The sequence below is a fragment of the Eucalyptus grandis genome, chromosome 2 (assembly GCF_016545825.1).
Source record: "Eucalyptus grandis isolate ANBG69807.140 chromosome 2, ASM1654582v1, whole genome shotgun sequence".
Lineage (NCBI taxonomy): Eukaryota > Viridiplantae > Streptophyta > Magnoliopsida > Myrtales > Myrtaceae > Eucalyptus > Eucalyptus grandis.
In genome coordinates this window covers 23,487,199-23,514,167 of record NC_052613.1, presented here as the reverse complement: position 1 = coordinate 23,514,167, position 26,969 = coordinate 23,487,199, and the positions used below count along the sequence as shown (strand labels likewise).

Below are 26,969 nucleotides of genomic sequence, written 5' to 3'. Positions count from 1 at the left end.
TATCCATAAATCATGAAACAGATTCGAAATTTGGTTTTGAGTACAAGTAAACAAGATCTTAACATATAGGTTGACGACTGTTTAATAATACATAATTTGATGCGATGTTTTCAATTTTAATTTTTTTTTTTTTTTTTTTTTTTTGTACAAAAGTTTTCAATTTTAATTAACGATTATGCAGTTCGAACCCATACAAAAACGCACAGATATAAAGTAACGAAGTCTATGATCATAATAATAAATTCATAAAAAGTAAAGGAAGCCCATTGCTACAGGGATCTCTAACTCTACTCTAATGTGCCTCCTCTCACTACTCTCCTTGGTATTCCTCTCGCAGTCTTATCCTACCTTTTTCTTCTACCCCTTCCTCGTTTCCCTCTTCACTCTCTCTCTCTCTCTCTGTGGCAACACGGGTCTCTCCACACTCGTCTCCTGCTCTCCATCCTATTACACAACTCCCCTCTCCTCCATTACCCCACTCAAAACCAAGCCATCCACCTTCCAATTACCCTTCAGGCCCTCCCGAATCACTCACCTGACGCACCGCCCCACCACCACCATCCACCCTGTTGCCGCTGTCGAGGCCCCCGAGAAGATCGGGAAGCTCGACGAGATCTCCAGCCTCACCCTCATGGAGGCCCTCGCCCTTGTGGACTACTTGCAGGGCATGTTGGGGGTCTCCACGGCCGAGTTCAGCCCAACGGTGGTGGCCATGGCGCCCTTAGCAGGGGGAGACGCAGGGGGTTTGTCGAAGGATGAGGCAGAGGACGCAAAGAAGCCGCTCGAGGTGACTGATACTGAGACGATAGAAAGTGATCACTGTAGGGTTAAATTAAATTGGGTAAACCATGCGTTTATTTCGCAAACTATAAAAGATTATAAAATATTTTTCAAAATCAATTATTTGTATAATTTACAAAAATGAATGAATGGACAAATAATATTTTCATTATTCATGAAATTATTTAAATATTAAATATTATCGATAATGAAAAACATATTTTATTAACTAATTATTTCAAATGATAAAATTAATAATCGTTGATTTTTTTTTTCGAATTATTTAGTTTTTGTGAAACAAATGGATCCTAAGTAGGTTGAAATGAGTTTGTAATACACCCATTTATAATCCACTTGTTTTGTCTCTTTTTTATTTTTATTTATAGACCCATTATACTGGCCTGTAAATTTTTTATAATCCATTCGAGTGTTTTTGAGTTACTAAGGGTGTGTTTGATAACGAGTTTATTCCGAAAAATAATTTTTGATGATAACGATTTTTTTTTTATAATCCATTCGATTATGTTCTAAGTAAAAGAATGCATTTGGTAACTTCCTAAAATTTATATTCCCAGAATAAAAATATATTTGGTAGGGTTCTTAGATTTTTTTTTTTATTTCTTTTAATTTTTAATTCTTTTATTATATTTTCTTCTTTTTTTTTTTCCTTTTTCTTTTCTCTTTGGTGATGGCCAGTGATTGGCTAGGTGAGGTTTAGCAAACTAGCCGGAGGCTAGCTTGGCCATGACAAGCCTCAGCCTCGCCTAGGTGGCGCAAGGTCGGCCTCACCTTGGCCTAGCGAGGCCTAGCCTCGCGCCGACTAGGGAGGTCGAACCTCGTCATGGCCGTGTGAGGCTCGGCCTCACCTTGGTTGAGCAAGGTCAACCTCGCTAAGATCTGGCGAGGTCGAGCTCACCCAGCCACCGATGAGGTCGAGTCTTGCCGTGGCTTGGCGTCTTCAGGAGTTAGCAATGCTCCGGTGAGGTCGCCAGCCCTCATTTGGCCGATCACCGGTGCCGGCCATGGCTAAGGTCAGCGACTGACCAAAAGGAAGAAGAAGAAAAGAGAAGAAGAGAGAAGAAAAAATAAAATTAGATTCTAGAAAATTGTTTTCGGGGAACAAGAAATTACTTTTTTCAACTTCTTATTTCTGTTCCAAATCAATTCCCTAGAATAAAAAATAATTTTTTTGTTCGGGAACAAAAGTTTTTACCAAGCAAGTTTCTATTCTTTTTTCGTTTTTTTTAGAATAAAAGAATAGAAATAGTTATTCCGAAGAACATAAATAGTTATTCTGGGAAACAGAAACAACTTTTACCAAATAGGCCATAAATGTAATTGGTTTACGAAAAAGTAACAATTTGAAAAATATATTCTTAGAACCGATCGTTTATGTCATTTAGAAAAGGTACTTAGCATAATTTTTTTAATTATCAACACTAATCTATGAGTCATTGATGTCAAAAAAATTGACAACTAATTTTTTCAAAAAATATAATTTATCAATTTTAGGAAAAATAATTTTAAAATTGATATTTTTTTTAAACAAACGCACAATGAATTTACAGACAATTTCGTGTTCGAGTCTTCACGAACTTCAATTTCACTTTGGATGGGTTTTATGCCTAGTCGGATTCAGGTTCCCTTAGGATTTGATCTCGAGAATAGTCAAATTCAGATGCTTTTGAATAAATTGGATTCTTTTCGGGTTATTCGTTTATTAAACAAGTTGGTATAAATTATTGACTTTTCTTGGTCAATTCGAGTTGGATTTAGATGGGTTGGGAGGGTATTTCGGATTGGTTGGGAGAAATTTAAAACCCTCGTCACTTTTGCACAAAACATTCTCCTTTTTTTTTTTTCTCAAAACCTACAAAAATATGCATGACCTTTGAGTTCTCATTCGATGTTGCATCTATACTCGTAAGCATATTCATGGATGATGAATACAAATAATTTGAAGAAAATATTTTTCAAATCATTTATTTTTTAAACCAGCGAAACCTTTTTGTAAATTTTCACTCGTAACTCACCAATGGGAGCTTTTTCTTTGTAATCAAGCACAAATATGAGCTCTTGTGCTGGAATGGGAATTATTGTGCAATAAAAATTGCTAAAGTAAAAAGAAGAAAGTTGCATGTGCTAAGATTTTGTTTTTATTTTTTATTTACTAAATATTGAAAAAAAAAAAAAAAACACTTTGGATATTCAGACAGATAGGACCCACTCAAAAGTCAATGTAATATTGTCAATTCACTTGATAGACAAAAGTGTAGTGAGTTCTTTTCTATCCTGTTCAATATACTCATGCGGTCGTCCTTGTCCAGCCATTTTGTGCGAGCACCTTGACTTTCAAATTCCTGCTGTTTATACCATGAAATTTGACTTATATTATTAAAAATCTACTATCAACTCTTTCTAAACTGGAGATTCGGTTAATTTATACGGAGGCAAATAATTCCTTGTGTAAATATTATGAAATTTACTTTTGATTATTGAAGACCTTGACTTTCAAATTTTGGTTGTTCATCCCATGAAATTTGACTTGTATTATTAAAAACCTCCGATTAACTCTTTATATTAGAGATTTGGCTAATTTGTACTGACACAAAACAATTTCTTTACCTATATTGGATAAGGCTTCATGGTAGCTTGAGGTGATGATTTGGCCGGTCCAATCAATTTCAATTCAGTTTATTTCGGTTTCATATTCTATATCCCATTCGGATATAAGTTATTTCGATTAGAAAAGTTTTAAAGTATAGACTAGGTCAACCCAGTTTATTGCGAATTCAGCTCATTCCATGCTCTCTCTCTCTCCCCCACTCCCCCCACCCTTCTTTTTCTCTTCCTCCCTGTCTCTCTTCTTCCCTCCCTCTCTTATAGTTTAAGTGTCGTGACATGAAGAGATTAATTAAAGCAGACGGGCTCGGAGAAGGAGAAGGAGAAGGAGAAGGAGCGAAACCGCTTACTAAAAACCGGAGAATTCAGGTCAAATGAAGATCGGTAATTTTTCAACATTCTCGGTCACCATTTTCATCATGTCCTATTCAAGAAAAGGAACCTCAATGATTTTGAAAAGTACTAAGTGTTGGAATTTTGTTTGTCAAAACAAAATAAGTGCATTTTACTTTGTCCCACATAGAAAAGGTGGGAGCAGGAGGATTAGTTTATTAATGAGGAATTTCCTTTTGTAGTTAAAGGAGTGATTCGGTGGGGCTAGACCCACCGTACCCGCGTGCTTTTTAATCCTTGCTTTTTATTTATTTATTTTTATTTTATTTTATTTTATATTTTAGTTCAAAGGTTGCCTTTTAATTTGAGAATTTCGGAAATGAAATATAAATGAAAATTCGAAATTCTATTAAAAAAAATAATAATAATTATTCCGAATTTTATTTGTTTCTTTTCAAGACAACCTTTGGAAAATTACTTATTTGGTTTTAATTTTTCCGAAGGATTGCAATTGTTCGGTTTTCGACTTCTTCCGAAGAGTCACATTTGTTTATCCGAACAAATTTCTAAAAGACGTGTTTGTTCGCAATTTTCACGAAGAGTTGCAAGACCGTTTCATATAAATACTTGTCATTTTCGGAAAGAAATGTGTGGTCATTTTCGAGTCTCCTTTTTCGAAAAAACTGCAGCCAATTTTCGATTGTTTCTTAGAGAGACCCCGGAGAAATACTAGAATTCTTTATTTAGTATTCTCATCCGAGACTTTGTTGTATCCTGGAGGATTTTTGCCGGTGACCATTAGCAACGTTGTGGGGCAAATAAATCCTTAAAGAAAGTGATATCACGCCTCAAAGTCCGAGTTGTTTTTACTCGATCCGATTTCATTGTTCAACCCATTTCGAAGACATATTTTACCAACACTAAGTTTTGGTTCAGCTTCAAAGCACCCAAATCACTACCCAATATATATATGTTGCACCTTAAAACTGCAATATCCTAGCTCAGCCTGGTTTTACATCAACCTATCCTCAATTACAAAGAAGCTCTTTCAGCATAGATTACTACCAAACGATTTCGAAAATTGTATCTTGGTAATTAATGTTAAAAATTATTAAATTAATGTCTCGAGTTTGAATTCAGATAACGATTTGTTAAACCGAATTTATTGATAAAGATTTTCCAAGTAACAGAAAAGCTTCGCTGGACTTTTGAAGATTTACAAAAGAGCAAATAATAGAATAAACAAAAAAAAAGCGAAGCAAAGTTTCTTCACATATTTACGGAAGCCCGCAGAAGCTGAAAGATGATTTCCTCGTGGGGTCCAAAAGTCAAGACTTTGACTTTCGGGCAGTCACAATATAAACTTTATAAAAGAAGCCTCGAGAGCCTCTCTCTCCCACGTGAAGCTAAAAGGAGATGGGCCCCAGGTCAAAGTTTTGACCTTTTGGGCTCACATAAAATAGATTATGCACGTCTTCTTTCCTTTGGTGAGTGCTGCTGAAACCTTACATGGAGTTGCTGCCACACAACGTCAAGTGAAGCCACCCACGCCATCAAGAAAAGGAGTTCTTGCTTTCGGCCAAATGAGTTGTTTATTTATAAATATTTTGAGTTTTAGGTTAAATTTAGGTGTGAAAGACACTCGAGCGTGTGGACGATTACAAACTCTGATTCTCCAATTATAATATATTATTTGCTGCCGACTCTCCTCGTAAACATAGGTATCGATATTCAGATTGAACCACATAAATTTCTGATGTCTTTATTATTTCTTGTTTATTTCTCTGATGATTTCGCATTAACATAAATTATAAAATCTTGTCGTTTTCGTATATTATATTCTAATAGAAACCATAGACATATTGCAAAGTTTTTAAAATGAAACAACTATAGCATCCCAGAAATCTGGGTTTGGATGAATACAACTGCTTAAATTGAGTGCAAGTACCCATAGAAGTACTTTAGAAAGATATAGGAATGATAGGAGCCATTTACTTCGACTGACAACATTGCTCAGTCATATTGAACCCCTGCTGTGAAAATGCAGCCTTGAAGATTGCCGAAAGAATTCTTTTCAAGCAAAATATGTATAAACATTGCGAAGGAAACGCCACGCGATCTCTTTTCTCAAGTGAATACTCTCGCTGACGAAGACGACTGAAACAAGAAACAATAATAATTCTTACCATGTAATTTCGGAAACCCTAAGTATGCACTCGCCTACCCGTATTTATCCTATATGCTGCTGTGCGACATCAGTAGTTCCTCCAACAACTTATCGTCCAGATATTCGAACTCGATCGCATCTCTGGATGGCTTGGCAGGAGCTAACTCCGTGGATGATGATGAACATGCTGAGAATGATGACGACGACAGCGATGGGGACGCCGAGAAATAGCTGCGGTGGCCAGAGACATTGTAGTCATTTTGAGCGTAGTATTGTTGCTTGTTGGGGAAGTTGAGAATGGCCAAATGGCCTCGGAAGGCAAAGGCAGCCCGGTCGTAGGCGCAGGCGGCCTCCTCCGCTGTCTCAAAGGTCCCGAGCCAGAGGCGGGCACCGTTCCTCGAGGGATCCCGGATCTCAGCTGCAAACTTGCCCCAAGGGCGCCGCCGGATCCCCCGGTACCGGTTTTGATCACATTGCAACCGTGATCCCCTCTTCTTCACCATCTCTTCGTTGTTCTCATTGTTCCGATTCCCTCTCGAAGAAGATCCTTTCATGGCAAAGTGAGTTAAATCTCAAATGAGGAAGTGAAGAGTAAGATAATTTGTGTGGCTGCTTTTTCGGTAAGCTAGAAGAAGAAAGAGTTCAAATTTGGCGGCGACAAAAAAATTACGGACGCTGGCGGGTATTTATAGAGTCTAATTTGATAAGTTGAGAGGCGTTGAAAAGTTGGTGGGGGAGGTCGTATCTGACGGTGGGGGTTTCGTTTTTTTTTATGCCCTCTTGTGAGAAGGTTCGGAGAGAGACAGAAAAAGCATTAGAGCAACTTGACGTCCGCCTTTTGGAATTCTGATTGGACTATGGCTTTATTTTCAAATTATATACAATTGCTATGTCTCGGACATATTTATGTATTGTGGGCCAGGGTGGGGGCAAAACTCAGATCCGTATGCATGATGTCATGATGTGGCGGCTAAGGTTGCATTTGACAACTTCCTAAATAGTAATAATTTCTATTATTTTATTTTCGAGAATAGATTTGGAACATAAATTCGTTTGGTAAAACTTTTATTTCTAGAAATAAATTTCTATTTTTTTTTGTTCTTGAAAGTAGATTTGAAAGAAAATTGAAAAGTAAAAAAAAAAATTGATTATTTGTTATTCGGAACAATTTAGAATCAAATCAACTCATTTTTTTTTTCTCTTTTTCTTCTTTCTTCTTTTTGTTCTTCTTCCCTCTCTTCTCTTCTTCAACCGCCAATGCCGCCATCGGCGATCGATGTAGCGAGGTTTGGCGAGCTCGCCTAACCACCGATGAGACTCGGCCTCGCTAGATTTGGCGTGGCTGAGCCTCGCCGGTAGCTAGGCAGGTCTCACTCGGGTCTCCCTTGAGCCTCGTTTGATCGAGCAAGGCTCCGTCAAGCTTGGCCCGTCGGCGGTTGGGTGAGCTCGGCCTTGCCAGATTTGAGTGTGGCCACTAGCCCAGCCAAGGCTCGGCCGAGCTTCACCTAGCTGTTGGCAAGGCTTGACCGATGAGGAGTGGCCTCGGCAAGGGCTGGTGACCCTCTAGCAAGGTCATTGGCCCTTGTTTGGCCAGTCACCGGTCATCTTAAGGCCAGCAACTGGTAATCATTGAAGAAGAAGAGGAGAAATGAAAGAAAAAAGTAATAAAATTATTTAAAAATTTAAAGAAAATGATTTGAAGTAGAGATTTACAGATGATACCATACACAATTCTAATTCGAGGGGTGATGGTAAATATGCATCTACACTATTGGATTAGGCATACTTCTTACATACGATATACGTACGAGGCTCGTTAGCACAATTGGCCTTAATTTGTCATCTGTCATCCTCTTATAATGTGTCCTTTACACGGGGTGCGAATCATTTATCATCCTCTTTTATTGTGCCTCAATTTGTGTCGGATACCGAGGATGTCAAAATTGGAAATCCAACTCAATTGTGATTTTCAAAATAGCCATTGTTACATGTCATTATTGTATATCATGAATTATATATAATCTCTTTTAACGGGTATGTGGTGGGTAGAATCAGTCCTTGCACAATAGTGTCAATATCCAAAGTAATGTCATGACTTGCAAGAATAGTGTTGTACGGTTAAATTCTTGTCGAAGCTCAATCCATAATATTTAATGATTTGAGTGCTTAATTCCCATGGATACCAAATAAGGCTCACATATCTGATTATATAGATCACTGGCACAAAAAAGGGGTCTAAAGTGATTGTAGTCTTAAATAAGAGTTTTAAGTGATTAATTTAGTCTCAAATAAGAATTCAAAATTCAAATCCTATTCACAGGTAATGGCATTTTCATCTAAGAATATTTTTTTCTTAATTTTTCGTTTTCTTTCTTTTTATTTTTGTTTTTTCTTTCTTCATCTTCCTCACGCCTCCTTTGCTCTTCATCACCTCCACCTTCGACGCCATCATCAGGCCCTCTCTCTTGCAATGCCATCTCATCGTATTATTAGGATCGGCTTTTCTTCGGTGCAAGTCATTACAACACAAGCTAATTTGTTGAAGATTTTAATTTTTGCTCCTCAAAATGGTTCCTAGACAATTCTACGGAGCCAAAACAAGCGACATGCTTGCAAAACTAGGTTCTCTTTATCCTGACATCAATTGCAAGTTTTGGTCTGATATGAGCGTCTTCCTTCGAGGCATACCACGCGCCTCAAAGATGTTCGCTAAAACGCCTCAATGGGTCTATTTTGTTTTAAGAATAGATAATTACGAAGGTCTTCACTTCTAATGCGACGATATGATTTGTCTAGGGTTTTAATGATGCATTTGCTAACATTTCTATTTTTGAGAATAATTTATGTTCAAAAATAACTTTTTCCATTTCTATTTCCTAGACGAGTTTCCGAGTATAAAAACACATTTAGTGTGACTCTAAATTTATATCCTATGAATGGAAAAAGAACAAAAACATGTCGACCCTCAAAATTTTTTATGACGTGAATTTTTAGTTTTAAATAATTTTCTAGGATTTTTCTTTATATATATAAAAAAAAAAAAATCTTTTTCTCATCCCTTCTTCTTCCTCCTCTAGGCAGTCACAGGGCCTTGGCAATGGCTAGTGACCGACTTGACCTCGCTAGATTTGGGCAAAGTCAAGACTTACCCCTTGATCTTGCCCAACCATGGCGAGGTTCGACCTTGCTAGATCTGGGCGAGGTCAAGCCTCACCAGATCTAGAGAGGTCGAGCCTCGCCAGCCCAAGTCTTTGGTCGGTCGCTAGCTATCACCGAGGCCTGGCGACTCATTACATGAGAAAGAAGAAGGAAGGAAAAATAGAAAAGAAAAGAAAAAAAATGACCTTGTTTCATAAATTGTTCTCGAGAACAAACAATTATTATTATTATTTTTACTTTTTATTTTTGTTCCCAATTTATATAGGGCCACTTTTCTATTATTGAGAATAGAAAAATTAACTGACATTACCAAATGGATTTCTATTCCAAGAACAAAATAACAGCAAAATAGAAAAATTGGAGCATTACCAAACATGCCATGATATGTCAAATCACTTGATGCTAAGATGACTCCTCTTAAGCCTCTCGCTATTATTAGCCATTGTTAATGTTATTCCCATATGACTTGTGACCACTTGATGGGGGTTATTATTGCGACGTCCCAAGCGCGTTGTCGACCCGTTTTTGTTTCTATACTATTCTTGTGAGCATGTGGAAGTGTGTACAACAACCATCTCCTAGACAATAAAATAATTGAGCAGTCGGGAAAACACTACACAAAGCATACTATATTACATCAGTACAATTACAAGCCATTTTCCATGTGCATTTCCTTATTTACATTAATCTTCTATCAATTGTAGACTAGGGGATTTCTATCTCCTCTAGCATGGCCTCCGGTTTAAAGGGGTGAGACTTCCATACCTAGAAATCTGAGAAAAACAATGGGGTGAGTCAAAGACTCAGTAAGTAAAATCACTAATCTCCAAAGAGGAGGACGTCTCATCATTGAATCAACCTATGAATCTCAACCTCGTTAAGGCATTGATGGTAGATCAATAACAAATCCATTGCATTACCTTGAGTATGTTCATGTGAACAACTCGGCTTATTTGTGGTGCAACCACTACCAGAATCATCAAATTGAAACATAGAAACATGCACACAGAATTTCATTTATTAACATAATCAAAATCCATCAGTTTTTCTTAAATCCACTAGGCATTCGAAATCCATCGAGCATCCGGAATCCACCGTGCATTCAAAATCCATTGGGCATCCCATTCTCATGAACGAGGCAATGTAAAACGCATCATTTGGGGGGTAAAGGTGTGCTCTTGGACCATCCCTCATCCCAACCCAATATTGTCCTTTGCAAGGCGTGCTCCTAGACCATCTTCCTCAATGATTTGTCCTTGGCATAGCCAAGACACGTTGACAGAATTTATCTTTCCTTTTATAGGATGACACATCATGCATCACACAATTCGGTTCATTATCCTTTTATCTTAGCCAATGCAAACAAGGTCTGAAGGCATACTCATGCAAATGTGTGTACCAGGACCTAAGACATCATAACTACTAAATGTGCGAATGACAACCATTGTGGTTAAAAATTGATTTCTAGAAAGAAATATAATTTATTTATTCTTAGATGAGTTTCTAAGCAAAAGTACGCATTTAATAATGATACAAAATTTTTATTCCCAAACTAGAAATTCATTTGATAACAACATAAAATTTCTCTCTCTTAAGCGAAGGACGGCACCCGATGATTGGCGGTCGGTGATCAGCAAGTGGTGGTAACCGACAACCGACGGTAGTGACCGGCAAGCAACAATCACCAACGGTCGGTGGACAATGACCAACTAGGCCGGTGACAGCAATCAATGGAGGATGCGATCAGTAGCGACAAATGGCGGGCAATAACGGTAGGTGGGTGGCCTCGGCTAGTAGTAAGGACAAGTAATGAGAATAGTTTTTATTTCTCATTTATGTTCCAAAAAGAGAGGAGTAAAATTTTTTTGCTTCTCATTTCTTTTCAAAACTATTTTTTGGACTAAAAATGTGTTTTAGAAATAGAAAAATGAGATTGTGTTGCCAAACAAATTTCTATTTCATAAACAAGTATAAAATAGAAAAATTGTTCTAGAATAGAAATTGAATAATTATCATTCGCGCCCTAATATGTTGAGCATGGCATGGAACTCGTGGCTCAAATCTACATGCCTAAACGCCAATCCAAAGCCGAGAGAGACTTAAATCGACATGCCTCAATGCCGATTCAAAGCCAAGTAAGTCTCAAACTGTTACGTCTCAATGCTGATCTCATAACCGAGTGAGACTCGTTCATGACTGGGGGTGTGATTGTATTTTTGAATACAAGATATTAGCAAACCATACAAAATCAATCATCATCATGCACATGACTACACATGAGTGAGCACGCGACTAAATCCAACAACATAACACATTGCCTTGGTCAAGGGTTAGGAATTCTACTTACAAATTGCTCAAGCGGTGGCCATAGCCGGCACGAGCGAGTGACAAGGATGAAAGTGGCCGAGGAAGAGAAAGAGTAACCGAGAGAGTGAGGGCATGCAAGCGAGGGGAGGAATGGGAGAAATGAGCCAAGACTTGGGGAAATGAATGGGTAGTGCCTCTATTCATAACCCAATCCTCCATGATGGCCTTTCCAAATGGTCCAATAGCTTGTCTTTAGGTGGCAAGACTATTTAAAGAGAGGTAGCACACTACCTAGATTAAGTGGCGCCTATAATTTTAAAGGAATGATTGTAGCCTTATTCGTGTCTTTCTCATTGGTCCACCTAGTCATGAGTCACCACTTTAAAGAAGACCTTCTTTGGAAGAGGTGGCACACCTGTTATGGTGAAGTGGCACCGAAGGCTTTGAAAATGTACTTGCCATCTTCTCATTGGTCCACTTGTATAATGAGCCATCTTGCAATTAATGATTTGGGTAAATTTGCTCTTCAAGGTTAAATTTAGGGTAATAATAACCTTACCTTAATAGAGACACATAAGCCCATAAGTCACTCCCTTCATTAATGGCTTGTAATGATGACTATAACACCTAAGCTTATGAGTAATCTCCCTCATTAATGGCTTGTAATGATATCCATTACACTGAAGCTTATGAGTCATCTTCTTCATTAATTAACTAACTTCAAAAGGACATAAATACAATCATAATAAGCCAAGTTCTTATTTTGCCACTTGGACACATGAGTCATCTTCCTCATTAAATTGTAATCTTCCGAGGAACATAACGTCAATCATGAGAAATAAGCCAAGGTAAACGCCATCATTATTTAGTGAGAGTTTTTCGCATTTATCCACAATCAACTATCCTATTTGGACCAAGGTTTGTGGTTAATTCACAATCGAACGAGGTTGGATATAGTTGAGCCTGATTGGCATAACTAGGTCAGTGGTTTATTCTAACCAGGGCATGGCCAGGATCAGCTAGGCCTATGGCCAGTTCTTGGTCCAAGTAACCAGGCCTAGGATTGGTCTGTGGCCGGTCCACGATCCCTGCAACATTCCATTGTTGGTTCGTGACCTATCCATGTTTGCGTATGGTCAATCCATGGTCGGTCCTCGATTGTCATGTGATCGTGTGGGGTCGATCGATCCGACCCAATGCATGGTCACACGAAATCAGTCAATAGTCATTCACGACCAATACAATGACCATGCGGAGTCATCCACTATCGGTACATGACTGCGCAAAATCGACCATAACCATCCATTGATCGATCTGTGACAGTACATGATTGTCCCATGACCGATCCTCATGGTCGAACAACCTATCCTTGGTTAAATATTCTAATCAACTTGTGTGATTGATGGACTGATTCACTGTCGATCCCGTGGCCGACCAATGGTCAATCTTTCGATTGAACATAACTGATTCTTAGTCGCCTTTCCAAATCGGGTCAATTGATCCATGACTGATCCTTGGATTGATCTATGGCCGATCACCATTATCGGCGTACCAATTGCTAGACCACCTTTCATGACCGAGATAGTGGTCCGAACCATGGATGTCACATGACTCTTAAGCCCCTAACTAATATTACCAATTGGTTAATCTTCATTAGCAACATGTTTCTGCTTTTGCCGAGACTCCAACTTCTTATCCAACTCTCAAGCAATGCAACTTATCCCTTTAGCAACATCTGTTCTCTCGGCTACTTATTCCATGCCTTCTTTTTGGTCAGAAATTTCATGCCTGTTGTCAACCTAGAAACTGCAATCTTATTGCCTAGTTTTGGTACTGCTTGCCAACAACAGAAGCAATATTAACTAAGCATCGCTAGATCATCTTGTTTGACTGACTTAAGCCTCCAATCAATTAAAATTCACTTGATGATCAACAATTTTATGCAAAAGAACAATTTCATTGTAGCCGGTGACTATTTAAACCTCGGCAACAAGTTTGCCTCATCAATTTCAAATTCAAGTTTGCCCCATTTGGGCAAATTTGATCTTTCAAAGCTCATCCTTCTCCTTTGCAATGCAAGTGGCTCCTCGTAGTAATTCCCAGTTTGGAGACATCCACTCGCACTCTTACCATTCTCATCGATGCGACTCTTCTCCTCATTGGATAACCCATCCTCAAATTGATTGTCAATCAACTTCAAATTATTACCTACCGATCACATGGCCAAAGAAGCCCCACGCACATCATAAAAAATCTACCACCATTAACCAATTACAGATCACAGGATCTCCTCCCAATTCCACATTGTCCAACCTCAGTTCTCAAATCTCGTAACTCCCTGAGATTGACCTTATCCTTATCCACGCCTTCCTCTCCAATTGCACATTGCTATTATTTGGCAAGTCCAATTTGAGCCCTCGATCTCGTCGGCCACCACCCTTGATTGTAATTCCAACATTTTCGTCATTAGATGGAGGCCAATCTGAGCCCTACATCGAGCAGGGGCAAGCTGAGATTTGATGCATCCTAAGGAACTTAGGATTTTGTTGTCAGAGAAGGCGACCGACATCAAATTACTTCAAGTCAGTTTCGTGTCACCTTGATCGATGAGAGCCTACATGACAACGCGAAGCTCACGAGCTTGCTGTGGGGAGGCTAATGATGGGGTCGAAGGTGATTTGGAGAAAAGATGAAGGCATGAGGAAGATGAAGAAAGAAAACAAAAATAAAGTGAAAATGAAGAAATAAAAAAAAAATGTTCTTGGATGAAATGCCCCTGTTTATGAATAAGATTTGAAGTTTATATCAAAATTTGAGATATTTTCCACTTTAGATCTTTTTTTTTTGACAAAATGATTTCATTTTGAACTCTTATTTGAAATCTTTCATTGAGAAGATGGATAGATTAATTTTATAAATGGGATAGGAACATGGCCAATCACAATATAAAAAAATATTATATTTTTGGTGGACTCTACGTGGATTCGAATGTTCCTTTTTATGACATTAATACGAACTTTTTAGACTAAAGTCCGCCCAACAGTATCCGTGAGGAGTTACGTGTATTTGTGGGCCAATATATAGTGCAAACAAACTCAACAACTCGCAACGAATGATGTTTCTTTCTCTCGGTTCTCTCCATTCTGATTGGAGCTTCCGTGAACTTTGACGTCACCCGCAGCAAATGCGCCCCCATATTGGAGTTGAAAGGACGACCTCCTCTTCTCATAATATAATTTGCGATGTTTATGTTGCGACGAGATATTCCAAGTTGATGGCCACACTCAACATCCGATTATCATAAATCAAGTAAAAATTATTTATATAAAAATCATCACTCATATCGCTTAAAATATTTAGTCAATAAAAAATATTTTCATTATCGATAATAATTTATGTCTCAATATTTTCTTGCGTGATAAAATATTTTTTATTTTATTTTTGAACTCACTATGGTTTGGACGATAAATGAAAGTGTATGGTGCATATGGATACAGGGATATTCATAGCAATCAAGAGAAACTTATAGCATGCGGAATTAGACCGTAGTTTTTGGCGTGGTGTCGAGGGTCGTAATTGGGCAACTATGGTCCTATCTTCTCTTGCTGTAGCTTGCGTTTTGCCTTACGCTTGCCATTATTCAGGTTGACTTTAGTTTATTTTGTTTATTAACAACAATAAACAACTATTTTAATTTCACCAAACATGCTTTAATTTGATAATATATTTCTTATTTAATTTTTTTAATTACTTTTTCTTTTATACAGGCGGCACATCCATAGACCATTGCTTCCTTTGTGTTTGCAAACGAATATGGATTGCATGTGAAAGTCTACACCATTGCATGAGTACTACTCAATTTTTTCTGATTAACCACGTCGTTCTGTAGTTACATTTTTCTCAATTAAAAGATTGCTGGGTTAAATTGCTTAGAATTTATAATGAATGATGAACTACTGCTAATTATCAACTCTCTTTTAAATCTCTGCTGGGTGGTGTTCGGGACGGTGATTTCCCTTCAATTGTTGATCGGCTATTTTGTTCGTGGTAAGCAGTTTAAGAGCAGTTGATCATCTACTAAGCAAAGACATGGTCGCTGAATTTGTCGAAGTCTAGAGGATCTTATAGTTATAGATAAGTGGCTTGCCAGCTTGAACTTTAAACAAGTTTACAAATGAGCTCTTGTGATTGTACGAATATAACCTAAGCATGCTTATTTTAGATTTGTAGGTATTATTGACATGGTTGCTGTAGTTGTTGGTGTATCGAGGACTTCAAACAAGTTTATGTATGAGCTCTTGTGATTGTGCAAATATAACCTATGCATGTTTATTTTAAATTTCTTATGTACATATTGTTGATATCGTTGCTAAATTTATTGAAGTCTGGAGGACCTTATAGATAGTGGTGTGGTAGCTTGAACTTCAAACAAGTTTACGTATGAAAAGAAAAAAGACCAAAAGAAAAAGAAAAGGAAAAAAAATTATAAAAATTATCTATATTGGCACCAACTGACATCCACATCAACAATTTCTATCTAATTCTGGTGAAAAGGGCTACATTGGCATATTATCAACATGTTATGATTAAATTGGTCAAATTGAAAGATTTAACATTGAATTGATATTCGTGCTAACAAGTTTAAATTTTTTAAAATAATTTTCCCTCCTTTTATTCCTTACAAGAAAGCATACAAATGACTTTTTTGAGGAACCTCTTTTGTTTTATACAGTAAGCATATTTTTGCTAGATTCAAATCAATTTTGGGCGCCGATAGTAAGGAACCAAAAGTTCATGGCAAAGGGTTTCATGTGGCAGTGAATTCAAAGTCGAAGAGGGGAAGACAAGAGGGTGATGAACCGATTAAAAATTCTCATTTAGATTTATCAATTCCTTTTAAAAAGTTTTATATTCATAGGCATGGTCAATGAACGAAAACTGCACGAAAGCTGCACGAATAGTTAATAGATCAATCTCCCCTCTCGAGTTGCATCCCGAGGCCTCCTCGCCGCCGACAGCGTGTCAAAACTTGCAACCCTCTCGATCCTTGCCCTTTGAGGGAGGTTTGGCAACCAGGCACGCTACGACAACGGCATCACGGCGTTCTCACTGTGCACGGTCCTCCTCATGGGCGTGTCGGTGATGCAGGCCATGTCCAGCTAGGGGGCGGTCGACTTTATGGTGCAACAGTGCGTGTGACAGTCACTGGTTTGGATCCCTTTACTTCTCCTGTTGATGGTCAAGGCACAAAAAATTGTAAAGGTGAATGAGCGAAAACGCTTACTGGCGACCGGAAAATTCAGGTCAGAATCAAACCATCAAGAACAATTTCAACATTCTCAGTCGCCTTTCTCATCATGTCCTATTCAAAATAAGGAGCCCGATAATTCTGGAATATACTAAAAGTTTTGTTTTGGCTTCAAAGTAGGGATATGCCACCAAACCGGGTCTACCCAAGAACCAGACCAGCCCACCTAAAAGACAAGTTTGGGAACCGGCTCCAAGTAATACCCACCGGGGAACCGGATCAACCAGATTGGTTTGGGTACCAGTTCTTAAGCCAAAAAGTCCAAAACCCTATCTTTTTTTTCCCCCTGATTTCTAATCTTAGAACTGTGTTTTTCCTCTCGCACGGTACTCCTCCTTCGTCGTTCCTCTTTCTCACTCGCTTCCCTCCCTTGCCGGCTCGCGGTCGCACCATCTATCACATAGGATTTTTATTTTTCCTTATGATATTTGTTTAGGATAAATAGCCTTATGGATCCTTAGTTTCATTTAGTCAAAAAGTTCATATACTTATTGATTATATGTGCTTAATGTTTCAATATAAATTAGGAGGATTACGTTATTTTCTCGCGTATTAATGTAAAATTTGAAATCGTGTAGGATATTGGATGGCTATAAAATAAGTTTCGATGGAAACAGGTTTAACCCAGGAACCAAACAGAAAAAATAGGTTGGTTCTAAAATAAGGTTTAGTGCAAAAAGGGTCGGGTACAAGGTTCAAAAAATGAGAAGTGGTTATAACAGGGTTGGGAACAGAGTCTAGGTCTAGAACCTACCCACCTTGTACCATATCAACCCTACTTCAAAGTACCCAAATCACTAAAAAAAATTTAAAAAAATATTAATCGCACCTTAAAACTGCAAAACCCTAGCTCAGCCTGGTCTCACATCAACCTGTTCTCAGACACAGAGAAGCTCTTCCAGACTAGATTACTACGAAAGAATTTCGGAAACTGTATCTTGGTAATTAACATTAGAAACCTAAGATATATTGCAAAGGTTTATTGAAAAGAAATAACTTAAGCGTCCCAGAAATCTGTCTTTGTATGAATACTACTGCTTAAATTGAATGCAAGTACCCAGAGAAGTACTTTAGAAAGAAATATGTATGACGAACCATTTGTTCCACTAATATTGGTCGAAGTTATCATACAAATTACAATATTGCCTAGTCATATTAAGCCCCGTTGTGAAAATGCACCCTTGATGATTGCCAAATGTAATTTATTCAAGCAGAATATGAAACGCTGCAATTGAAATGCCATGCGATCTCTTTCCTCAAGCGAAAACTCTCACCGAAGAAGTCGATCGAAACAAGAAACAGAAAGATTTCTCACCTAAAATTTTTGGAAACCCTAAAGATGAACTTGCCTACCCGCATATACCCTACATGTCGCTGTGCGACATCAGTAGTTCCTCCAACAACTTATGGTCCAGATACTCGAACTCGATCATGTCTCTGGAAGGCTCGGTAGAGCTGACACAGCGGATGATGACGAACCTGCTGATGAGAATGACGATGATGACAGCGAATGGGATGCCAAGAAAGAACTGTGGTGGCTGGAGACATTGTAATCATTCTGAGTGTAATATTGTTGCTCGTTGGGGAAGTTGAGGATGGCCAAATGGCCTCGAAAGGCAAAGGCAGCCCGGTCGTAGGCACGGCTCCTCCGCAGTCTCAAAGGTCCTGAGCCAGAGGCGGGTGCCGTTCCTCAAGGGGTCCCGGATCTCAGCCGCAAACTTGCCCCAGGGGCGCCACCGGAATGCACAGTACCGGTTTTGATCACATCGCGACCGTGATCCCCTCTTCTTCCCCATCTCATCTTTGTTCTCACTATTCTGATTACCTCTTGAAGAAGATCCTTCCATGGCAAAGTGAGTTAATGTCAAATCGGAAGTGAAGAGTGAGATAATTTGTGCGTGTACTTTTTCGGTAAACTTTAAGAAGATAAATTTCAAATGAGAAATGATTGCTCGACGGTCTTTATTGTATCTTTGTGAGAATAATAGTTTATTCTGAATTAAAAAAAAATCAAATCACAAATAATTATAAATTGTTGTGGGATTCACTTTTTCAAAAATTTATAACTCACACTAAACTGTTATTCTCGTAATACCTCAAAAACTATTATAGGGTTTGGTCAGGCAACAAACAAATGATGGAGGGTTGGTAGGTTATAGGGTTTGGTCAGGCAAGATCGGACGCGTTGAAAAGTTTGGGGTCGGGCGGGGGGAGTTCCTTTCTGACGGCGGGGGATTCGTGTTTTTTTGTGTCCTTCAAGTTCGGAGAGAGACAAAAAGGATTTGAGCAACATGACGCCCAGGTTGCCTTGTGGAATTCTGATTGGACGATGGTTTTATTTTTCAACTTATTTATTATGTCACTCACATATTTATGTAAATTGGGCCAGGTTGGGAGCAAAACTCAGATACGTGTGCATGAATGTGCATGACTTGCACGGTGAGGTAGCAAAATTAGTAGCAAATTAGAGCATGGACCTGATTTTTTTTCCTTTTAGTTAGAGGGGTGATGGTAAATATGCATCTACACTATTGAATCAGGCATACTTCATACTTGGCCTTTGATTTATCATCCGTTGTCCTCTTATATTGTATCCCTTACTTAAGGGATGCAAATAATGTGCCATCCCATGATATTATGTCAAAACACTGAATATGTCCACATGTTAGCCAAACTTAATTGTGATTTTCAGAAGAGTCACTTAAGTTCTTATCTAAACTTAGTCCACAATACTTAATGATTTGAATGCTTTAATCTTAGGGATACTAGATAAGACTCATAAATCTTACTATCTAGATCCTAAGAAACTGACATCTTTAGCGATTCAAATCTCTGACAAAAAAAAAGAAAGATTTAAATCATTTTATCCATAGCAAATTTAGGCAAGGTGGTAATTTATGTAGTTCAAGGCTTTCTATCTCCCTTCTTTGTTTGTTCTCCCTCTTCTTTTAGGGTAATGAGATCAATTATTTTTGAACTTTTGCACAATCCTTTAGTGCAATTAGATATAGAACATTTTAAAATTATTTGTGGTGGGTCCCCATCATGTTTTTTTTTTTGGTAAAAAAAAAAAAACATGATGTTAAGTAATACATCCCAACATTGAACTAGATGTCATGTGACTTTTACTACTGTAGAATGCCAACTAAATTGTTATCGAACCAATACGATAAATTGGAAATGCCAAAGCTACATTGAATAAAAAACAAACTTAAATGCTCCTTTGTTCCCTCTAAATTATGAGTGATGTTAAGTAATACATCCCAACATTTTAGATTGAATATTGAATCTTTATGAAAGCATTATCAAATATATTCGGGCTAGTCTCCCAACCCCGCCTTTCTTTCCCAGCAAAATAAAAAGGTGGATGGTGCAAAGAGCAGAGAACTTAGAAAATCCATCCTTAGAAATATTGCACGGGCCTACTAATCTTCATTAATCACAAATTAACTCAACATCTCCATCTCTCTCTCTCTCTCTCTCTCTCTCTCTCTCTTCCACTCTGCTTAGCCAAGCAACCGTCACCATCGTTATCCTTTGACCATTAGACATTGATCTCGATGTGTAATGAGAATTTTGAAGATAGATTTTTTTTTGGAGTATATAATAGCTACCTCTCTATGTAAATGTTTCATGTATAACTCAACAATGGAAAATCAAGGACACGTGTGAGCTCGTGTGGGAGTAAGGAAATCAATCACAAATGTGTCTCACTTTCTAGATGTCCTGACGGCTCTACGACGGTCGAGAACATAAGCGCGAGGATGACGCAAGTCTTATCTATCCTGACGCGATCGTCTTTGTCCAGCAATTTTGGGAGAGGAGGACGTGAACGGTCAGGAATGGCTGACCATTTGGATTTTCCCTGTGGGGTGGGACCATCTTGAACAACCCTGTTTCTAATATAGAAGTACATGTTCCAATATTGTGGGATCGTAGAAATGATATTACATTTTAACTAGTAAAGCCCTTTGACATAATCTATGGTCACCCATGACGGGGCACTCCAAAACAAGATGGAATCATTATCTCAGTCTTTCACTACGTTGAACCGGAGAAAATTATCTAAAAAGTCATAAATTTATTATATTTTTGTTAATTCAATCTTGAATCTTTAAATTTTGTCAATTGAGTTATAAAATTTTTCATATTTTGCCCATTAAATTTATTCGATCAATTTTGATTGGAATTTATTGATATAAACATCGTCTATCCTAATAATATTATATTTTTTTTTCCTTTCTTATACCTTTTGCCATTGGCCAGCCACCGGCTATGGCTGGGCAGGCTAGCCTCACCCCATATAGGAGAGAGCAACTTGGTGATGGCTGGCCACCAGCAAAAGGAAAAGGAAAGGAAAAAAGTTAGAAAATAAAGCCAATTGTTGTATAAAAGTACTAAGATATTTTGTGTGTTTTTTTTTTTTTTTTTTTTTGGTTGGTAGAATCTAATGTTTTGTAACATGTAATTAATAAAATTTTGGGTTAAAAATTAAATAGGTACACATGTGATAAATTTACTAAAAACTAGCTTTTGAAATATAATTTTTTTTCAAAATGGTACGCCTATGAATAATTTACTCTTTATTAATTCCTGTTAAATTTTACAATTAAAATTGTTAAGTTAGATAACACGTGATAGTTGATAGATATAGTAGTTTTGAGTTTTACCTTTCATTTATTATAGATGAACCAGCTTGTGATTTTAAATTGTATTAATTTAATCTTAAGAAAATTACCATCAAGTAAATATGTCACAGATATATTAATTAGATTTTTTTAAAATGATTTTCGTGTATTGACTCTAAAAACTTTTTAGACTTAAATCTACCCAAAGATTTCTGTGACGTTGTGCAAGCATTTGTGGGCCAACAATAAGTGCAAACAAACTCAACGGACTACCAACCCAATGATCTCTCTCTGTCTCTGTCCCCGGAATTCTGATCGACGCTTCCTTGCACGTTGACGTCACCCAGGCAAAATGCGCAGCCCAGATTGAATTTGAAATGACGACCTTTCCTCCTTGGTCCTCCGAAGAAAAAGCATGGATCTCGTGCTATACAGGCAACTGACGTTGCATGCGGCGGCTAACCAAAGTTCCCAATTCATTTGAAGTTATCAAATTACTGACTCATCCATTTAATTTTTATAATTACTTTTGCAATGTTTATATTAGGACGAGATGTTCCAAATTGACGGCTACGTCCAATCGTCATGAATCACGTAAAAGTTCTTTCTATAAGTAATGACACGCCAGACTCATTTCTATTAACAATAATGAGGAAGAATTCTTGCCTAGATTAGTAGTGCACATGGATTCTACAGGATTAGTGCCATGATAGGCTTGATTTATGACATATGTACAAAGAGGTGATTATTTAGGCTCCCTATGTTTTACGAAAATGGATAATTTGAATAATATTTTCCTAAAAATGATTGATTATATCAATTAAAATAATTAATTAGTGAAATATACTTTCATTATTCATAACAATATATATCTAAATATTTTCGTAGATTTTTTCATTATATTCATTTTTGTAAATAATATAAACAATCATTTTAGAATGAAATCAAACACTTACTCCACAATTCAAGAAAGATTAATAATATGTGATGTGAAATGTTACTTTTACAATATGTATTATGAATTATATATTGTTATATGCCTATTAAGTATTTATTAAGTACGAGTTACCTCCCTCCCTCCCTCTCTCTCTCTCTCTCTGTTACGAGGATTTTCAAAAGAGGATCTTCTTAAGTATGTAAAATCACAAGTGAGGGCTCTTGTTGAGCAATAAAAGTTGCTAAATGAAAAGAATAATATTGCATGAACTAAATTCTTTTTACTAAATTAGTTCACAAGAAAAATCACTTTGGATTTTGAAAAGATGGGACACACCCACAATTCAATCTAATATTGTCAATATGCTTGGTAGGCAAACTTTAGTAAGTTTTTGTGCTAATGCCACAGGCGTTCCCCCAATTGTTCTCATGGTTTAAAGTTATCCCTAATTTCTTTTCGTTTAATTTAATCACTGAAATTTTTTCATATCGATTTGATGTGATCTTCTTGTTAAATTAAGCGTCTTGTCACGTGCTTTTGGCACCGCCAATGCGATGAATGGACAAAAATATAAATGCAGACCGTCACCTCTTTTTTTCTTTTTCCATCGCACATGTTTTAATTTACACTTATATATATTGAATAAATGCACTAGAAGTACTAAAACTTATCAAGAAAATGTAATTGAGCCCTAATAATTTTAGAAAGTGTAATCAAGCTTTAAAATTTGTCACGAGCACAATCGAGTCCTAAAATATTTAAGTAGTGTAATCAATTTCTAAAACTTTTCAAGAAAGTACAATCGAGTTTTAAAACTTTCAAAATGTACAATCAACAAAAATACTTGATTGGATTGATTTTGTAAATTTTAGAATTTGATTGCACTTTTTTTTATTAGTTTTAATACTCAATTATACTTTCATGACAAATTTCAGGATTTAATTGCATTTTTTCAAAATTTTATGACTTAGTTGCACTTTCATGATAAGTTTTAAGACTCTCAATGCACTTATCACTTTTTTTTTTCTTTTTTTTTTCTTCTTCTTTCACCCTTCCTCCTCTACACCTGTAGAGACTGCGGCTGCATAGATTCACCATCTAAACCCATCGCCCGTTGTCAAAAATTCATCACTCCGTCACTATGACCTGCCTACAACACTCGTTCTTTTCAATCACCAACATTAACAGAGCCTAGATCATCTCTCCCTAATCACCATTGATGGAATCCCACTAGTTCTCTTTGTTCAGACCGTAATCAGGGTCTCGCGTATGAAAATTGTGATCTCTAAGCACGAATCAAGGTTGTGCAGCCAAGATTAAAGATCAAACTCAACTTGATTTGCGTCGCAAGTCCGAGAAAAATAGAGATAGAGGATGGGGCTGGTGGCGGCTGACATTAGTGAGGGGGTGGCCGATACGGTCAAGTTTGGTGGTGGCGGCATTTAAGTCCATGGATTGCGGCGGATGGAGCCAGCGGTGGTTTGCGGTGTGGTTAGCTTCATGGTCAAAAGAGAGAGAGAAGTCCAACGACAACGAGGACAACATGTGATACCCACGTAATGCCAGCGTGTCTCACAAAATGACATCATTATTTATGTAACTAATGTCGTTGTTGACACCCAAAATCACTCCTGAGATCACGTGATAGCCACAAGAGAATATTGGATGAAATGCCCTGTTTTGATTGAATGAAATGCCCCAATTTGGTTCACAAAATTAAAGGAAAACAGCTTTCGTGAAGGCTACTTAAGCTAAGTCCCCATGGAATTCTAGAAGCCAACTCTAGAGTCGACATCTAGGTAATTGATGGCCACATGTTAGGCTATTAGGGTAGTGTACCGGATTTAAAGATAATATGGGATTAGTACTAGAACTCAAGTGAGAATAACTGCTATGAGAAATGCACATGAAAATGGGGAACGGTTATTTGTTTGATGAGCAAGTTGCATAAGGTCGATGGGTCAAGAAGCGATTGTTAAAGGATAAGGTCGTCTAGAAGGAATGAAAAACGTGGAGATTGTGAAGAGTAGTGACCAAGGAAAAGTAACCGACTGAGGAACATTAGTCCACACTATAAATAATGCAGCTTCTCAAAGAGAAGGCCCTCCCCCAAACAACACATCAATTGCATTTACTTTATCTTTATTTTATCACACCTTAGTCGTAGTTTTCAAGATTCCCGTCATTTAATAAAGGGAAATTTTCAAATAATGACCCAAAGTGAGCCTACTTTCTCAAATAAAGACTTATAGTAATCGTTGTTTCAAATAAGGATTCGAAGTGACTAATAAATCTTAAATAAAGACCTGAACCCGCCGGCCGGCGACTGTGTGACATTTCCAATGGCTAGAATATGAGAAATTTTGTCCCAAAAAATATAGATAGAAATTAACAAACCCTCCCTCCCTCCCCTCTCTCTCTCTCTCTCTCTCTCTCTCTTAGTTGGGTTTGTGGAAGTGGATTCGAATTGTGCCCAAGATGTGGGTACTCGAGATGGAGATGTTCTCTGTCTCTTGGTTGGGTACTCGAGATGAAGAGTTTGGGGGGGGGTTCGTTTTGTCGCGATCAATTTTTTTTCGGGGTGAACCACCTAGGATTTGGCTAATGGATTGTTAAGCCTAGACTTAACTCGGGCTCCCAAGCCCATACCAATTCGCGACTTAGGTTTGAATTGTTAACATGCAATTTTTTTAATTAGGAGTCGCCACTAATCTATTTTTGGTGGGTCGATTAGAAACCCTAGTAAAGTAACGGGAGATTTACTTTACTCCTACAAACCAGAGACTAAGGGTACGGGGACTTCGTTACGTTAGATTTATCTAACGCCCTTTCGGTACCTTTCTTTTTTATTTTGAAAAAACGTTTGGCAAGCAATTTGGATTGATTTTAAATCTATTTTCTTAACATGTGAGGTGTTCATGCAGGTGCGCAAACCACCAATTTAATACCCAATAAAGCAATTAAATAATGCAGGACTTACCTCCAAAGCTACGAAAGCATCTGCAATGTTAAATTAAAATCCATATCAACAACCCTAGATATGGTTTCTAATTAACAAGCAATTACTCAATTTTTATTTCATCTTTTTCAATGAAAATATAGTCCATATGCAATGCAATGCTTCTAATCTAATATGAAATGATATGTCATGGCAATATGTTGAATGAATAAGAATTTTTGTGATTTCTTAATGAACATGCAATAATTAAATATGCAATCTACATTAACCAAAATGACTTAATTCTAATGACGTGCAATGACGTACAAAATTATTTCAACTAAAATGACATGCAACATGCAATTTAATATGCGAGGTATATGTCACGCGACATTTATTAAATGACCTAATCTAATGACGGGCAATTTCTAATTAGAAATGAACCTAACAATAATCACTAAATGACGTGCATTTCATGAACCTAAATCTATATGACATGCAAATAACATTTTTTTATTTTAAAAAAAAATGCAATCTATCCTTGAAATTGCAACTAATTTATCCTAAGACAAATTTTATGAAATTTCAAATGATCTAGCTAGATTAAGATTCTATCTAATTTAAACTAGGGATTAAGTCATTAAATCCTAATTTAAACTAAGACATTATCTAAATCTAAAATGCCATTTATCTAAAAAAGATGATCTAAATTTAAAATGAAACATGCAATTCTAATCTAATATGCACAATGATTTTTTTTTTTTTTATGTTTTTCTTTAATCTCGAAATTAAAATTAATACCTAATTAACATGCAATTCAAATAAAAAACTAACAACCTAAATGAATGCACTTTTTTTGGATTTTTTATTTAAAAATTCATAATAAGATTGCAATCCTAATATGCAAGATAACAAAAACAAACCTAGTCCTTATTCGGATTTTTCTTTTTGATTTTCTTATTTAAAAAATTCGAAATCAGATTGCGATTTTAACCCTAAGACTAAGAATATTCTAAAACATACTTAATCCTAATTTGAATTTTTTTGATTTTTCTCTTATGAAAATAAAATTGATCCAAACACACGATATCAAATCAAGCAAGACAATATTGATATCTAAAAATGGCGAACCGTATCTCGCGTGAGATCGGTTGACTAATTTTAATTTTAAATCGCGAATCAAATCTCGGGACTTGAGATTGGATTGTCGATTTTATAAGGATTGCGAGTCGGATTTCGGGCGCGAAAATCGATTTTCGATCAATCCCTTGCTTGAGGGGGACTTTCATGTTGGAACATCAATCATATATTTAGGAATAATCCTACTAAAAAAAAAAAAAGTAAATAAGTGAGAATAACATTAAAAAAATAAAATAAAGTAAATAAAAAAAAGAACTACCTAATTGATTCCCTTTTTTTCTTTTTCCCTTTCAAGCTTTCTGTCTGTGCGGCTGGTCACCGGCTCCGGTGAGGGGCAGCAGATCAGAGGCCTGGCAGGGAAGAAACTCCGGCGGCAGCAGGTGGCAGAGTTCCGGAAGGGGACTCGCGGGTCACTACCAATTGCGAACAGCGGGTGCTGTGCAGGGGGTTTGGATCCGAGCGGCGTCGGCAAGGGGAGTCACGGACGACTGGGCTGGCGTCGCGGGTTGCTCGCGAAGGAGGCACGGTGAGGCTCGACGTCGTGGTGGCTCGTAGACGGAGACCGGCGGCTACGTCGGCGCGGGGAAGGCGGAGGCGCGGCGGAGCTTCACGAGTCGTCGAGTTGGGCGACGAGCAGCTCGCGGGCGATG

The 26,969-nt window shown here is 37.5% G+C and overlaps 3 protein-coding genes and 1 long non-coding RNA gene across 4 annotated transcripts; 1 reads left to right on the top strand and 3 right to left on the bottom strand.

Moving 5' to 3' along the window:
• The first annotated feature begins 295 nt into the window (after positions 1-295).
• On the top strand, positions 296-3,790 carry LOC104434833 (50S ribosomal protein L12, chloroplastic-like). Its single transcript, XM_010047693.1, has 2 exons — positions 296-841; positions 3,704-3,790. Exons 1-2 carry the CDS (start codon positions 296-298, stop codon positions 3,788-3,790), a joined length of 633 nt encoding a protein of 210 aa, XP_010045995.1.
• A 2,180-nt stretch (positions 3,791-5,970) lies between these two features.
• LOC104434836 (ethylene-responsive transcription factor ERF098) lies at positions 5,971-6,456 on the bottom strand. Its single transcript, XM_010047694.3, has one exon. It carries the CDS (start codon positions 6,454-6,456, stop codon positions 5,971-5,973), a length of 486 nt encoding a protein of 161 aa, XP_010045996.2.
• Positions 6,457-9,624: 3,168 nt separating this feature from the next.
• On the bottom strand, positions 9,625-11,587 carry LOC120289789. The gene is made up of 2 exons (XR_005547775.1): positions 11,409-11,587; positions 9,625-9,834 (listed from the first exon to the last, which is right to left on the bottom strand). It is a non-coding gene; the product is annotated as an uncharacterized LOC120289789 (long non-coding RNA).
• Positions 11,588-18,040: 6,453 nt separating this feature from the next.
• Positions 18,041-18,523, bottom strand: LOC108955374 (ethylene-responsive transcription factor ERF098). Its single transcript, XM_018863076.1, has 2 exons — positions 18,318-18,523; positions 18,041-18,155 (listed from the first exon to the last, which is right to left on the bottom strand). The coding sequence occupies exons 1-2, from the start codon at positions 18,521-18,523 to the stop codon at positions 18,041-18,043; spliced, it is 321 nt and encodes a 106-aa protein (XP_018718621.1).
• Between the last annotated feature and the right edge of the window lie 8,446 nt (positions 18,524-26,969).